Here is a 16,656-nt window from a genome sequence, read left to right as displayed (position 1 = left end):
TTAAACAGACTGGTAAATTACCAACTTTAAGCCACAGCAAGTCTTTCTCTAATATGATCACATGTCTTTTTCATACAACTAGTTTCTATGTATGAAAATAGAATCGTAAGACATCTTTTAAGTGAGCTGGAGAAACCAATGAAACAAACAAGCTGTGATTGTAGTTACTTGTGAGTCAGAGTACAAAATTTTGCTGTGTATGACTTTTTTACAAAAGGTAAAAAGGAATTCTTTAGCACTTCTCCCGAAATGTGCAGTCACTGAGAAACTGAAAATAAAAGTAAAACTAGTCAAAAAAATTGTTACACTACAATTTAATCTGTGTCGGAAATACTTATTCACATAAACGGTTTTATGTTTAGTATTGTGCTTGAAATTAAAGGCCACATTAAGATAGTTAAATTGGGGTTCTTTATAAAAGCAGTTCATGTCTGCAGCACGAAAAAAGAGTGGACTTTCAATCTCAGGAATTTTGGGGTGCCCTCCACTGCTTATAATATACCACCATATTTAAAATTCTGTCATTATTTTATGTTAAGAGCGTTAAGACTGTATTTCGGTAGGGGCCGATACAGTTTACAAAAATAAAGGAATATTACTTTTTATAGCATACTCTTTTTCCTGTTTTTTGGTTTTTGTTTTGTTTTCCTAACTCTCTGGTCAATTTATTGTTTGGTTGATCTCACCTTTCTTTCTTCCTTTCAGGGCACCTTACTTACTAGTTTTAAGATATTCAAATTTGAGATATTCAGCACTGCACTCATTGGTCTCTGCAAAATTTGCTTCTGACTTCCCTATTTCTATGAATGGTACCATCATACTTCAAATCATACAGAATCAAAATTTATAATCATCTTTGCTCTCAACTTGTCCCTTCCATTCTTTTAATCCAACCAGTTAAAATCCTCCAACAGCTTCCAGGGCACTTAGTTTTAGATCCACTCTCTTGACCCTGGCCAACAAGGCCCTGTGTGATCTAGACCCTGCCTACCTCATAGCCTCATCTTCCTCGCCACTCTTCCTCAAACTCTGTCTCTCTTTGCATTTCCTGGGCCCACCAAGCTTGCTCCCGCCTCAGAGCTTTTGTATTTGCTGCTCTTTCTGCCTAGGACCACCCTGTTTTATATTTTCATAACCCTCTCACTGACTGGAGTTCTTACTCACTTGTTTGTCTGTTGGTTGAACGCTTTATGAAACAGGGTTTCTCCACCTTGCTCACCTCTGTATCCCCGGCACCTAAAAGAGGGCCCAGCGCATGGCAAGTGTTCAGTAAATCTTGCTGAACATCTGAGGTAGAGCTAGTCACTGCACCCCCTCATTTCTACGCCTTCCTGGTTCTCACAATGTTCTCTTCCTCTCCATTTTCTCATCACTGTAGCCCAGTTCTGTGCAGTATAACGTGAGCCACCTATGTCATTTTCAATTCCTTAACAGCCACTTAAAAAATGCGAGAATGAACAGGTGAAATTAATTTTTAATAATATATTGTATTTATCACAATAGGTCCAAAAACTCTCACTTTAACATCTGATCAATATTAAAAAATTATTGATGAGATATTTTACATCTTTTTTTTTGGTACTAAGTCATAAAAATTCAGTGTGTAGTTTATTCCTCCAGCACACCTCCACTCCGGCTAGCCTCTTTCCACTGCTCGGTAAGCACACATGGCCAGCAGCTTTCACATTGGCTGGAGCAGCTCTAGCTAATGACCCTGTTACTTCTCCTACAGCCTGTAGCAGCAAACCTTCTTCAAAATGCTCTTTCCTTCTCCTTGTTCCCACTTCAGTTTTGCTTTTAGAGCCAGGCCAGATTAATCTTCCAAATCCACAGCTCTCGGGCCATACGCCTCATCTAAAATCTCGGGAGGTGCCCATCACCCTGCAAAGCCCAGCCCTCCAGCCAGCATGGACCAACCACTCCGCCAATACTCCTTCCTAGGCACCCCATCTCACCATTCCCCACACTTTGCCCTCCCTCTGGTTGCTGCTCACAGCACTTTCCATCTAGAATGCCTGCCCCTTCCACTTTCCTGTTCTGTCTTTACCTGTCCCAGTCCTACACCCTTCAAGGGTCATCCTGTAGAACCTACCCTGATAGCTCTGGTCTCCTCTGAATGCCCATTATACTTTATGTGTGAAATTTTTACAATATTTTGACATTCCACTTCATACTATAGCTGTTTTACCTCTCCTCTGAGATAATGAACGTTTCACAAAAATAAGTGCTTTGTCTTAATTTTATTTTCACATAACAATAGGCTTTATATATATAAAATACCTAAGAAGTCTTTCCTGAATGAGTAATACAAATTTCTGAAGGAATTTCCATTGAAATTATCATACTTTGTATCAGAATTTTTCATGAAATTGATTAGAAACACCAAGAGAACCATTTTTAAAACCTCTGGGTCTGAGTCCTGGGCTTTCATCCAAGGGGAAAAGCTGGGAGGAGAAATGGCGCGCAGCCTCCTTTTAAGTCACTGTACATTTCTCTGCTATTTGCTATACTGCTGCAGTTCTCCAGGACAATGCAAAAGAAGAAATGTACTATAATTATTTCTCACACAATCTCTTGACATCTTCTAATTTTAGGGATAATAAATCAACTAGAACAATCTCTTCATTTGCCTGTAGAATTGGATTTACAAAAGGATAGTTGAGATTATGTAATTCTTCTGCTCCCAGAATTTTAATTTACTCTTTATTAAAAAAAAACAAAACACAGGAAGCAAAACAAAATATTTTTCTTATTTGAGCTTTTCACAAATCTCAACTTGAGTATCAAGAAATGTTATGTGGTGGACCGCCCTGTCCCATCATCACTCCTTTTGGACAGAGTATTTTCTCGTCACATTTCCACTTCTAAGATCATAATCTGTCTGATTGCCTGTCTGAGCCATCAAGAGCTCACGTGGACATAAATCATTTTTGCACTTGCATTGCAGGGGTCAAAATGATCCATTACAGAATCTTAGCGTCCTGGGATTACTTTCTTAGGAAGGCATTTCAGTTGTGTACGTACCCCTGGGCCTCTTTCTCCCGGTTCCCCTTTTGGAGCATCACCCTGTGTCAAGAAAAAAACTTAGTCAAAATTCCATGGCCCTGCAGAGTGAGTGATTGCTCAATAAAATTCACTATTCAGATTTCCCGGATTAATACGTTAAACCAATGGGGAAAATATCTTTGACCTTGACCATTGACATTTTCACCATGCAGTCTAGGGAAGAAAATAGCAGCTCAGATAGCCTTTGCCCTTTGGAGTGAAGCCAGATGTATAGGGTGCAGAATCCAGGTATATTTTCACAGCTTAGGTCGAGACTTGCATCCTAGTTTAACAACACGGCCGTTGTTCTCAAATATAGCATTGTACCCACTCAGAGCCAGCTACTCTGGCTTTTCTCCAAGGGGCTTTGGAATGTTTTCCAAAATGTCCTTAAGAGTGATTGCTTGATTTCAGCAAGACTTAGGAAAATATATTATATGGCACAAAATTACAAGCCAAATAAATGAAATGTGTGCAAAGACTTACAACAGGTATTTAACCAAGCAAAAAGAAGACATGATGGCATCAATTTAGACCCATACAAAGTGGGTGAGTGTAGGGGTGTGTGTGTGTGTGTGTGTGTGTGTGTTGTAAAACCACCCAAGGATGCTTTACATTCCCTTTCTTTGACAGGCAGGCAACTGGCAAAAATACTTTCATGCACCTAACTTATTATATTATTCATTACCTCTCTAAACATATTCTCAGAAATGGAGTTACTGGCATTTAAATTTTGAATATTTGAATGTTTCTTATGGTGCCTAATTGCTTCCAAAAGTGTTTGTGTGTCTGTGCCAAGTTACCTTTGCAATAAAGAGGAAACCAGTTTCACCACCACATTGCTATCACTAGTTATTATTGTTTTAATATTGCTGTGTTAAGTGCTATAAGAAATGTTTTTTATAAATTTAAAATACAGAAAAAAACAAACTCGTGAACTAGAAAATTACTCCCCTCCCTCGCAAAAAACAACCCAACACCCTTGGAGTCCAAAGTTTCTAAAATGTGAATAATTAGTAGTAAAGGGTACCTCGTTGTCTGTCTTTAAATTTCATTCATTATCCAGTGAAATTAAACATTTTTCTATTTCTTTTTTCACTGGATTTATTTCCTGTCTTGAAAATTGTTTGTGTCCTTTGACCATTTAATTATTAGTTTCTCATCTATTTTATAAAGTCTTTATGTGCTATAGCAATTAACCCAATATCCATTGTATTTTGACATAAACATTTCCCTATATGTTTTCCTCTTTAATTATTATTTTTCATTATATACGAACTTTCCTCAAATTTTCACATGGTTGCATCTGCTAATCTCTCTCCTATGATTCCTTCTGTCGCTCTTGAACTTGGAAGACCATCATCCCAACAATGATATGATTTTTTTTTAAATTAATCTAGGATTTTTTTGATGAGTACACAAAGAAAAGAATTGGGGAAATGCCTGAACTTGGTTTGGGAGCAAGAGACAATCTGGTGTTTTTCCTATTGTTATTATAGGTGAGTTCCCCATCAAGTGAATCCATAAAAAATACAAGTGTCAATAGCAATCTGTTTTGGAATATGTATTAGTGATTCGTGGAACATTGTAGTAATTAATTTAGGCCTCCATTATTTAAGAACAAGTTTCTCTTTATTCACCTCCCTAGGTTTCCTGAACTTATTGACTAAAATGGTCATATGTTTCTCAGAATTTGTAAATACAAGCTTACACAAACCAGACATATGATGTAGGAAGTAAACAGCCTGTATTCTTCGTGGGAATCATCAGATTTTTGGCATTGGCATATATTACAATCTTTTGTTTTTTTAATTTTTGTTATTTAAGTAGACCTAGAAGGCGATACACTGGTTTAAGTGAAAGCTGTTTATTCATTTACCGGGTTTCCTTTAGGTCCTCACTCACCTTTGATACCGGGGTTTCCATGTGTACCCTGAAGGCAAAGGGAAAAAAGATTATATGGAGCCAGGCATTCTATTAGTTTCCTACACCTTACATTAATTTCTGATCAGCTTCATTCCATAAAATTAGAGAAGATTGTAAAAAACACTTTACATACCAAGCAGAGATTCAACTCTATTTTCCCTTACTACACACCAGGAAGACAGCACAGTCTTGAAATGGCAGATTCTCTAGATTTGCTCAAAAAAGATAATGTCTCTCTATTCCTGATGTCCAAGAGAGAATCTCAAAAGATGGAAGAAGAGAGTTCTTCAATCCTATTCTAGAAAGGCATTTTATTTTCCTATTCTCAAACCACCAAAAATCTTGCTTTTCTGTGAACTGGTTTTGGGAACACTCAATAAATGTTAAATAACATATTTCTATGGCTATCGCTATTAAAACATGGTACAGTAATTTCTTCCAACAATATTAAGGGACTGAAATAGTCAGATTAGCTCAGCAGTTGTAAGGTTCCTTTTTACTGTTTATTCTAAAATGTAATTGAATATCCCAAGCAAACCTTCCCTGGCAATCTCTTGGTGTAATAATATAAAGTAAGACTTTATAGGAAGGGAAAGTTAAACCTTTGCTTTGGCCAAAATTAGCTTCTACTGACTGCCACGTTATCATGTAATGTATCTAACTTGTATTTTGAAGAAAAAAAAAGGCAAACACTCCCTCTTTCTAATGCCTTGATTAGTAGAATGATTTGAAAAAGTTTAGGCTCTGGACCCAAGACTCAAGGGAAAATGTGTTATAGTCTAAGAAATTCACTGTACACATTCCCCTCCCTGCCCCCAAATACAAGCATCAGGTCAAAAACATTATCAATGAATTTTTGTGAAATATCTCCACAGGGCTTTTGACCTCTAAGGTTTGAAATCACAGAAGTAAATGAAAAACTGAAGCAGCAGCGTGGAGGCACCTGAAGGTGTCTGTTAGAGAAGCATTCAGCATCTCCAGTCATTGTGATGTCGTTCCCAATGCCTTCCCAGTACAGACATGGCACCTACCAGATATTAGGGCAGAATATAAAGGAAGCACTCCTTTGGGGATTATCTTTTCAAGTATTGAATCATCTTAGTAAATCCTGCCATTTACCTTTGTTTGCCAAGTGGTGTCTTCCATTTCACACAATTCACTCTAATTTCCAGAGCTTCCTGACAAGCTTCCTCCCCACGAGGCATTTTGGGGTTGCACTTGGCTAAGTGTGAAGACACAGTTAATTTCTGGAGAGGTCACTTGTTTCTAGGTGGAAGTAGGATAAAGCTTTGTCTAGAGCACTGAGGATTTGTATGAGCTCTTTCTCTAAATTTTCACTTCAGTATTGAGAAATTCTGGCTTCAATTGTTGCATCAGAAGTGATGCTGAAATATCCTTCGTGGGAAGAATGTCGTCATTTTAAACCAAATCTGCCCTCAATTCAGTTCAGTAAAATCTCAAGCTTATTTCTAAGGACAGAATGTATCCCTTTAGGAATAAAAGAAAGGAACAGCATTTCTGTTTTTGCTGCTATTTGCACACAACTGCTTTTCAACAGCACAAAGCAGCCCAGTGTTTTCAGGGCAGAGCTGTCATCGCTAGGACTTCCTGACTTGACCCTAAGTTCAAAACAGAAATATACTCACAGGAGGCCCTGGGTCGCCTGGATCCCCCTTCTCACATTCACAAATCTTGCATTCACACTAAATCAATAATGAAGCACAATATTTACACTCAGTGAAATATAGCATTTTAAATCTCATTCAGTACACAACTAAATGGAACACTCCTTGAAGAAACTTTACCTTGCAAATATATGGAGCTTTTGCTCTCCCTATTAAATTCTTCCAGGAAAACCCTGATCTAGGAAGACCTAGCTAATAAAGTATTATTAAATGTTGCCATGGTTAAGTAAAATAGACCTCCCATTAAAAATTTATGTATAACATCATTTGCCAGTTAAAATGGAAAAATAAACATTTTCAGTAGACTTTGGGAATTTCTGCTGTTTCTCTTCTATATAACGCATCCAGGCTCAATAATATACAAACACCAAATACTCTTTTACTCAAAAAAGGAAAAAATTTGACTTATACCATATTTTATCAATTCTAAGATGCATATTTTTCCTTATTTTCGCATCTTTGAAACCAGAATGCATATTAAATGAGTCAGGCCCAACCAAGATGAAGCTGGTATTTTCTGCGCATGCACTTCAGCGCTTCCAGAATGAGATGGAATAAAACTCCAGAGACACAACAAGAGCACTTGAAGAAATGCTGCATCACCAACACTTTTGGTGGCACAGGGGCTGGTATTGTGTAGAAAAGCCAATAATGACTCTGAGACAAAGTGATTTTAGAGGATTTCAACTTTGAATGTGAAGAAGTTTTAGAAATAACCAATTTAGTTTGCTTATATTTTCCCTTATCTGTATGCACAGAAGTGATAACAGGATTTAAAAATCTATATCTAAATAGATCTAAAAGGACTCTTGCCGTAGTATAAAATGAAAAATTGTAATTCATAAGAAGGTACTGTATCATAGTTTGACAGAGGGTTTTTGTTTTTGTTTTTTTTTTTTGCGGTACGCGGGCCTCTCACGGTTGTGGCCTCTCCCGTTGCGGAGCACAGGCTCCTGATGTGCAGGCTCAGCGGCCATGGCCCACGGGCCCAGCCGCTCCACGGCATGTGGGATCCTCCCGGACCGGGGCACGAACCCGCGTCCCCTGCATCGGCAGGCGGACTCTCAACCACTGCGCCACCAGGGAAGCCCCAGAGGGTTTTTTTTTAATCTGTCTTAATGGCATATAAAATAATGAAACGTAGTGCTCTACAAGCTTTGGTTGGCTCCTATTATTTTATGTGATACTCCTAATGTTAAAGAATCAGTTTATCGAACAAAGTTCAGATGTTCCAAACTCTTTGCCCAGAAACACACATCCAGTAGAGCGGTCCTCAGCAAGCTCACGGTCATCTATTGTGCTGAGAACCGTCCAATCGATATTGGCCAGCTTCCTTTGTCACTTGGTCTGGTTGCCACCAACAGGGAAGAGAATAAGCTTAGTCAGCCACCAGGCAGCAGGGGGCAACTCTAAGCCCTGTCCATAACCAGGAACACTGCCTAACCCTGGCCAACACAAGGCACAGTTCCTAGAGTGGAGGACCCCCGTAAGTAGCAGGTATTGAGACACAATTAGAAAAAAGGAAGTCATGTCAAAGTCAGCAAAAACTATGGTGTCTGGTTATCATTGATTTCTAAAATCACTCTCTAAAATCGTTTAAATATTTCCTACTTTTTCTAAATTTTCCAACCTGCATTGGATAGGGTGACATAAAATAAATCAAATGGCTGCCTCAAAATAGAGTGGCTCATTTTAAAAAGAATTAAGCATTTTTATTTAGTCACACCTTATCTTCTAATGTGAGTTATAATGCTGGTTTGCTTATGTGAGCTTTTAGAGTGATTCATAGTAATCACAGCATGTGGTGCTTACCTTCTTTTCAAATAAGATATCCTAGAAGGGAAAAAAGAATGAAACATTAACTCAATTCACGGTTCTGCTTCCAGCTTCTTATTAACCTTAATTATTCCCTATGGGATATGCAATTTCCAAAAAAAATAGCAATTCAGCCTTTTTAACCTTGTAAAATCAATAAAGCCCCAGCCAACAACCCAAGGAGCACTCTGAGCTGTCTACTAATAGAAGACATGAAGGGCACTAGCATTCATTAAAAGTAATTTTTTCTAGAAATTTTATCCTTTTGCATCCTATGTTTTATCTCTTCTTTTTTATCAGCTCTGTAATCTCCATAGTTTGGCTACAAGCTTAATCAGCCGTAATAAGAAATTTCTCACTTTTATTTACAGACTTTGGCAGAATATGTAATTGTGTATTTTCTCTTCTCTATTTTCTATTCCTTTACAGATATGCACTTATTTTTCAGCATTAAAACATAAATTTTAGGGTGATAATTTCATGAAATATTGATGAGCCTTACAAGTCAATGCGGTCCAGCAGCTCATTCTCTCATAAGGAAATGTAAGACGCAGTGCTGTGACTTGCCCAAGGTCACACACTTGGGCTGAGCTGCCTAACCAAGTTCAGTGCTATTTTCTACTTAACCACACAGAAATGAAGTAGCCAGAATGTTTTTCAAAACTACTTTAAATTCATAATTTTAGAGAAATTCCCGATGTGGTTTTTGTCCAACATGTAGGTCTCACTACCCTACTCGAGCTCAGTGTGGTATTACCTGACAAGAGCACTGAAGGTCGTGTCTGAAGTCAAACACTGGACAGAACTTACGTTTACAGATAGAATTATTGCTTTCTTAAGGTAGAAGTTATGTGTCAAATTAATGCCTTATGACTGAATCTGAGGGGTAATTTACATGGTGAAATAGAAGATGGAAGCAAAAAGCACTAGAATATTCGTTGCAAGATGTTAAAAATAAAGCATGTAATGAAGAAGCAAAAGATAAGTCAGAGTTGTACCTTTATGGAGGACTCTGTATCCGTTTAGTTTTGTATTTACTCTACCTTTATTTCCAATCAAATGAATCATTTAGAGGGAAGAGATAGCAAAATGCTTTAAGTGATTCTAGGGATTTAATCAGAGAAAAATTTAGGCTGGGAATTTCATCATCCAGGGTTTTCATCCTGTTTCCACCATTATCTAGCCACCTGGCCTTAGGTACATCATATATCCTTCCAGGTCATTTTCCACATCTATAAAATGAGAAAGGTTGACAACATGGTCTTGGGAGCTGTAAAACTGGCCACAGACCCTGTCTACCAAATTCAGTCTCACCTATGGCTTTCTTTCCCTCTCTCTCCATCGTCCCCTGCCCCAGTGATTTTAAATTACTAGCCAGTGTAAACCCTGGCTGAAAACAGATGAGATACTTGTATCTTTAAGAACTAGTAGGTCATGTGGAGAATGGGAACTCAGAAAAACTGATGATTTTAGTGTAAAATGGCTTTACCCTCTCCAGAACATTCGGCTGTGCCTAGAAAGTTGAAATGTACATGCTTTATCTCTAGGCTGCCCAGGACAAGTCCTTGCTTCCACCTGTGATCCTGACATCCCTTCCAGACATACCCTAGAGAAATTCTTGTACTTGTATATTTCAGCATTCACTGCGAAAAATTTGAAATAAGATATCCATCAATAGTGTAATGGATCAATAAACAAAATACTACTGAGCAGTTAAAGTCAATGCGTTGAATTTCTGTGTTTTAACATAGATAACTTTCCTAAAAAGTTGAGTGGAAAAGCAAGTTGCAAATGAACACATACAATGTGATCCAAATTGTGAAAATATTTAAAATATACGTCAGAAACTTGGTTTCCTCTGGGAGGGAGAGAGAGGAAAGGAATTTGAAAGGAGTTCAAAAGAGACGATAAAACAACGAATAATTCGAGTCAAATTGTAATATTTGAAAATAACTACTAAAATAAGGAAAAATTCAAAGTTGTGTCACTTTACCACCTTTTTACAATAAGCAATATCCTTATCAATTTTAAACTGATAAATTTAACTGCTACTGTGGCTCATGGGTAATTTTACACCTTTTAAGCTTTTCATTTGAAAATTCAATTTCTGCTTTGCCATATTACCGCTTAAAAATATGTGCCACGGGCTTAAAAACCATAACAGCACAACTTACTAATTATTTTTGGAACTCATTTGATTTTGTATTTGCTGGAATTTATATTTCTGTGCAAACAAAAATGGATTCAAAACTACATAACAGATAAGACTGTTTGAAACAAAGAACAAAGCTCCGTTCCCTAAGGGCACTTACAGCCTATAAGCCCCAGTGATAGAAAACATGGCAAAGCAAGCTGCTTGGGAAGGAGATCCTAGACTTGGGGGGCGTTGAGGGGGAGGAACAGGACGGTTTCTTGGAATAGTTGGACTTTCTGGATAATTTTGAATAAAGAAATGCAAAGGACCAACTCATTGATGGAATGCTGTTCTATATGTCAAAGTTTATAAGGAAAAAAGGCATAAAGACTAGTGTGGGCAATCAGACAAAGGAAGCAGTGAGAAGGGACATTTAAAAAGAGTGGACAGAAGGGCCCACGTGGACAGAGCTGGAGAATTGGGAAGTAGTGAGGCCTTTCACTTAAGCGGAGAGGCAGGCTGTGTGGAGGACAGCTGGGAGAATATGGTCAAAGCCAGAGGGAAGGGCATGTTCAATTAAGGTCTAGGTGGATACTGTAGTTTAAATCAGGGGTCCCCAACCCCCAGGCCATGGACCAGTACTGGTCCATGGCCTGTGAGGAACTGGGCCACACAGCAGGTGGTAAGGGGCGGACGAGTGAGCAAAGCTTCATCTCTATTTACAGCCGCTTCCCATCGCTCGCATTACCACCTGAGCTCTTCCTCCTGTCAGCATTATGGTGAGTTGTATAATTATTTCATTATATATTACAATGTAATAATAATAGAAATAAAGTTCACAATAAATGTAATGCGCTTGAATCATCCTGAAACCTTCCCCTGTCCTCCGCCCCAGTCCTTGGAAAAATTGTCTTTACGAAACTGGTCCCTGGTGCCAAAAATGTTGTGGACCACTGGTTTAAATGAAAAAATATAGAGAAAGGACCTCACCAGAGCAAAAGAAGGGTCATTTTACTAATGGAGTCAGAGTTTTATGATGGCATATATGTGAAGAGAGAAGGCTAGAATGGAATTGCCAGTTTTGCGAGTGACCATGAGGTCAAGGCTATGAGAAGGGAATGGAGAAAATGTGAGGAAGGTGTCAAAGTTATTAGCATGACAGCAAATGGGATGAGAATAAAGAACTTAGTAGGCAAGGATTACAAACTCTATGATAAAAAAAATATATTTGCAGCTTACTACGGTAGCAGAATAGCCATTCAAGTTGATCCCTTTGTATGTGAAGGAGAGGATACACTAAATGGATGTTTTGCTTAATTATTTTCAGAGAATGAGACCAATTTGCCACAACCTTTATTCCCATAAAGACTTTAAAATTTTTAATATCAAAGGTGATAAAGAAGTTTTAAAATCTCTATGTACTCTCTCTTGCTCTTTTGAAGGATCAAGTAATATATCCAGGAGATTGGTTTGAATCTGTTTCTTAGGTTTCAATACTGTTATGTAAATCATAATAAAATAGGAGCACAAGTATTTTCTTCACCTTGGAATCATCAGGTCTCTCTTGGGTAATTCAGAACTAAAATGCTTTCATGGGATTCTTATGTGATATTTCCTGCAAGAGGTGTCAAGGAATGTGTGATGGTTCCTTGATTTGTCTTGGCTCCTGCAAAATCTGTTCACTGTGGACACTCCTTTGTCCACAATGAAATTCAACTAAAGTCTACTCTGCAGTAAACAGAATAAACTGCTGATAAAAAAACAACCCAGATGCATTTCAAAATCATTATGCTGGCAGTAAGAAGCCTGACACAAAAAGAGTGCACGTGCTGTGAGCTTGTTTACGTAAAAATCTAGAAAGTACACTAATCTAAGATGACAAGTCAGATCAGTAGCATTTAAGGGACAAGGGAAACACGTATTGCAAAGAGGCATAAGGAACCTTTTAGGGATGATATAAGTGTTCTCTTTCCTACTTGTGCTGGTTGTTTCATGGGTGTATACGTCTATCAAAACTCAGGGAAACATTCACTCAAAGCAGACACAGATGTGTACTTAAATTATACTGGATTAACTTATTTTAAAAAATCAACTGCGTAATAATTACAAAATAAAAAGTTTAAAATATTGAACTACAGATGTAATAGAAACAGATTAGATGAGGACTTTTTCCAATGGTCTGATCAAAAGTCAAGTTCTGCTTCCTAGACCATGGCAATTTGAAACATTGAAGCTTGGTATATCTTTCTTTGAAAAGCCTAATAAGTTCTCTTCACAGAGCTTCCATCTGAACAGATAAGCTGAAATCACAAGATGCTATGGAAGAGCAGAGTCATTAGGATGCTTAGTCATTTTTTGGTTTCCCCAGAAACAAGCAGTCTTGCTTCAGGTTTACTGCCAACAGCCTGTGTTCTCAGTTGGGCAGGAGCTCTTGGCAAGGGTGTGTCTGGAGGGCGTATGAACCTCCCGAACCGACACATCTGGCCAAACAAGGAGCTGCCTGTCCTGTGTCCTCTCCAGGCAGCAACAGGTGACTCATCACAACCCCAGGGTTCTCTCCTGAACATGCTTGAAACTTCTCTTTTATTCAGGGGTGAGGTCTCCTTAAACTATGGCGCAGGCAGGGCTAGGCAGTTAGCCAGGCACCCAGCACATTCCCCTTTCCTGCAGAAGGGATGCTCACATAAGCGTTCACCCCAAGTACCTGGGAGCTGAGCCTATCACCTGCGGTCTAGGCAGAACTCTCCCCATCTACCCCTAATGCCCAAGTTAAAAAAGGCTAGAAACAATAGTAACTTTGGAGAAGGGATGTTCCTTAACTGTTTCAAGGCAATTCTAATTGAGAAAACGATAAAAAATAGTTACTACTCTCCTTCTCAATATAACTTTACAGGGTTAAGCATGCAGACTCCAGGGTTTTTAGCTGGCCTCAAATTTTCAACTATAAAATGAAGATAATAATAGTACCTACATCATAAGATTGTTGTAAACATTGAATAAAAGAAAATATGTAAAGTACTCAGAGCAATGCATAATACACAGAGAGCACTCAAGACATGATCACTATTATTTAGGTAAGAAAAACCCAGCATCTCATGCTGAAAACAGCTGAGAGTAACAAAATCAAAGTAATGTTGGGAAAAGAATTGAGGGAAGGGGCAAAAGGAGAAAAACAGACTCTGAAACGGGGCCTGCGGTTTTTTCAACTGATAGAAAAGAGCCCATATGGAGTGCTCAGGACCTAAAGGACACATTGTCCTTGCCCTCCTCTCAAGAAACTTTTTTTAAATCAATATTCTTAAGAAAATCAATCTTGACACTTAAATCAACCACCTTATCTCCAGGAGTTTCCTCCTTGAGAAATGTTGTGAAGAGGGCTTTTGTTCTGATTGCTTTGCCTTCTGTTTTCCCTAGCAGCAAGGAAAGGCTCTCAAAACCAATAAAGAAAAGCAGTGACACAGCTAATCAGATCAATCTAGTGGGACCCATTGATTTGATGGGAGAAACTGTGGGGCAACAGCAGGTTATAGCTGATTTAAAACTGGGTGACCTTGTTAACACCTAAAAAACAAGGAGATTTTTTTTTTAATGGAAGTCTGTGAACTTCACTTGAGCATAATATGGCAATAGGTGAGACAGTCAAAAAATATTCCTGCACATCTGTAATGGGAAAAGAATAACTTAGTACAAATATAGCGGACCTTAAGTTGACTACAAATCGAATATAAGTCAGCAGTGTTCAATGAGCCCAGGATGTACAAACAGGAGTCTGAGGTGGACGAATGGAAATTAATTCTTCCAAAATCCTCAGCAGTAGCTGACAATAAAGTTCCAGAGAATGAGTCTGGGACTTCCCCAGATTACGTGGTATAAACTATCAAGAAAGTAGAGAGACACATGGGAGAAATTCTTCTTTTCCATTTCCAAGGTGGATTTTTTTCCCTTTCATCTTTTTGGCCCACTATCTATCCTTACAGAATTTGTAAACAAATTATCAATATTATGGTGAAAAATATATTCAAAACCAACCCATTAGGTACCTACCAGGTGATCCTGAATTTTATCTACAAGGGTTGAATCATTCAACAGTAGAATGGGTTCACTGGATGGATCCCCAGATACCAAACGAAGTTTGGTTTCATTGACTAGAGTAGAGAGTCCAATGGTGATAAATAATATTCCTGAAGTTCTGGCATCTTCAGAAATACTTTGAACATCTGGATTCTTTGGATGGTCGATGCCATCAGTCATCAGCAAAGCCACTTTCACACCATCTTTGCACCCTTCTCTCTTAAGTAGCCTTGTGACATTGGCGATGGCATAATAAGAGAAAGTACCTTGCCCAATGAAATTCATAGACTTGACCCTCTGTTTAAAAGTCTGTAGATCCTTCCAAGAAGAAAAAGGTGGATCAGTTTGGACAGAGCTGCTAAACTGAAGGGCTGCCAGTTTGATGTCATATTTCAAGGAGCCAGCCGGGGTCAATTGAAAAATCTTGGCACTCAAGCTATCCACAAAATCTTTCTGTTTGTCAAAGAGAAAAATTTTAGAAATTTCAGAGCTGTCCACGATGAAGACAAGATCTATGAAGCAAGTGAGGTCTAAAATAGGACGAACAGGTTAGGCAGAATCCTTGCCCTTACTCGTGAAACAACTCTGCATAAGGAAAGGCCTGAGGTGATGTGGTCGTAAATTGCTTGCTTCTGAGAGGAGAAGGAAGTGAAAAAGAGAGGCACTACTGAGATAGGGCTTACACTGTAAAGAACTAAATCTCTTTCTAAGTCTACAAATTCTTTTCTTCTTGTAAAATTGTGCAAATCAAAAGCAAACAAAATACCATATATTCCAAGCATCTTCCCAAAGTAAAACTTGCTTAAAGTGAGAGGGAAAGAAAGTACATTATAGTTCCAAAATTCAACAAACACTAGGCAAAATTGTCTAGAAGTAAATAATACTCTGCCTAATTCTCAAGCTGTATCTCATATTGGTGAGGCCCCATCTTGTTTTGGTGCAGTTTTTTTTTTTTTTTGTAACTTTTTTGAAATCAAGGGAGAAAATGACTACACATCATATTGTAGCAGTGGTAAGGGACAAAGAAACCTAACAGGGAGAACTTAAGTTTGAATCCTAGCTCTGTGACTTACTAATTAATTTGCCTGCGGCCTTGAGTGTGCCACTTCACCTCTCTGGGCCTCAGTTTCTTTATCTATGGGAGTGGCAATCTCTGTCATGCCCATTCTAACAAGGCTACTGTGAAGCTCAAATGAGATAATAAATGTACAAGTGCTCTAGAAATTCTGATGTTTTTATAAGTATGCTCTATAAGTTTGTAAGGTGCATTATTATCATATCAAAATAGAATATCACATATATACCTAAATATGTGGTTTGCTATTTGCATCAAATGCTCTTTGGAAAAATTCATATTAGGGTTTTAAGAGGCTAAAACTAATAAAGACAGAACAAAACACTTTTTTACCCTGGAGACTTTTCCTTGCAAGTAAATTGGACTTTGATCCTTTCTTTCTTTGACCATATATTGCTTGACTCATAAAAGCTGGCAAAAGCAGGAGATGCAAGACAAAATGTCTGTTCCACATTATGGTAGATGGTGAAAAATCATCTGTCGTGTATCACCTTTAGTAGAAAAATCAGTTATAAATACTTTAATAGAATATAGAGTTTGCCATTTTTAATTTCAAGCCAGTGGTATTGAAAACTGGCATGTGGCAAGAGAAAAGGGTTTTCATTCATATTTATAAAAAATTATCCACATTGAGATTTTTAAAGTTTCTAATCCAAATAGATCACGGCAACACAACCAAACATCTATTAATGAATATTTTTGTATATTCAAAGAATTACACCCAAGTAGTCCGAATTTCCCATTATATCATAGGGAGCAGGAGGCACACAGCCATTTAAAAACATTTCAGTCCCACTCTGTATGATGACTGTGGTTCGATCACAGGGCCTGTTTGACTTTTCCACCTTCTCCAAGGTAGTATCAGATTGCTGCAAGGGTGTTTCATTCGTTTTCATTGTAACTAA

General features: G+C 38.1%; 2 protein-coding genes across 3 annotated transcripts in view; one reads left to right on the top strand and one right to left on the bottom strand.

Annotated features, from left to right (window-relative positions):
• Window positions 1-16,205, bottom strand: part of COL28A1 (collagen type XXVIII alpha 1 chain) — a 157,859-nt gene extending 141,654 nt beyond the window's left edge. Inside the window, 6 exon segments of the mRNA XM_029233287.1 lie at window positions 3,025-3,066; window positions 4,925-4,978; window positions 6,618-6,674; window positions 8,469-8,489; window positions 14,650-15,206; window positions 16,085-16,205. Of these exon segments, the coding sequence (XP_029089120.1) occupies window positions 3,025-3,066; window positions 4,925-4,978; window positions 6,618-6,674; window positions 8,469-8,489; window positions 14,650-15,206; window positions 16,085-16,205 (852 nt within the window).
• The window catches only part of MIOS (meiosis regulator for oocyte development), a 114,379-nt gene that overhangs the window by 34,919 nt on the left and 62,804 nt on the right, over window positions 1-16,656 (top strand). The window lies entirely within an intron of this gene.

This window comes from Monodon monoceros, unplaced genomic scaffold, assembly GCF_005190385.1.
Source record: "Monodon monoceros isolate NGI ecotype Baffin Bay Population unplaced genomic scaffold, NGI_Narwhal_1 Super_Scaffold_2, whole genome shotgun sequence".
Classification (NCBI taxonomy): domain Eukaryota; kingdom Metazoa; phylum Chordata; class Mammalia; order Artiodactyla; family Monodontidae; genus Monodon; species Monodon monoceros.
The sequence above is the reverse complement of the archived record's forward strand: the minus strand, read 5'-3'. Positions and strand labels throughout refer to the sequence as shown.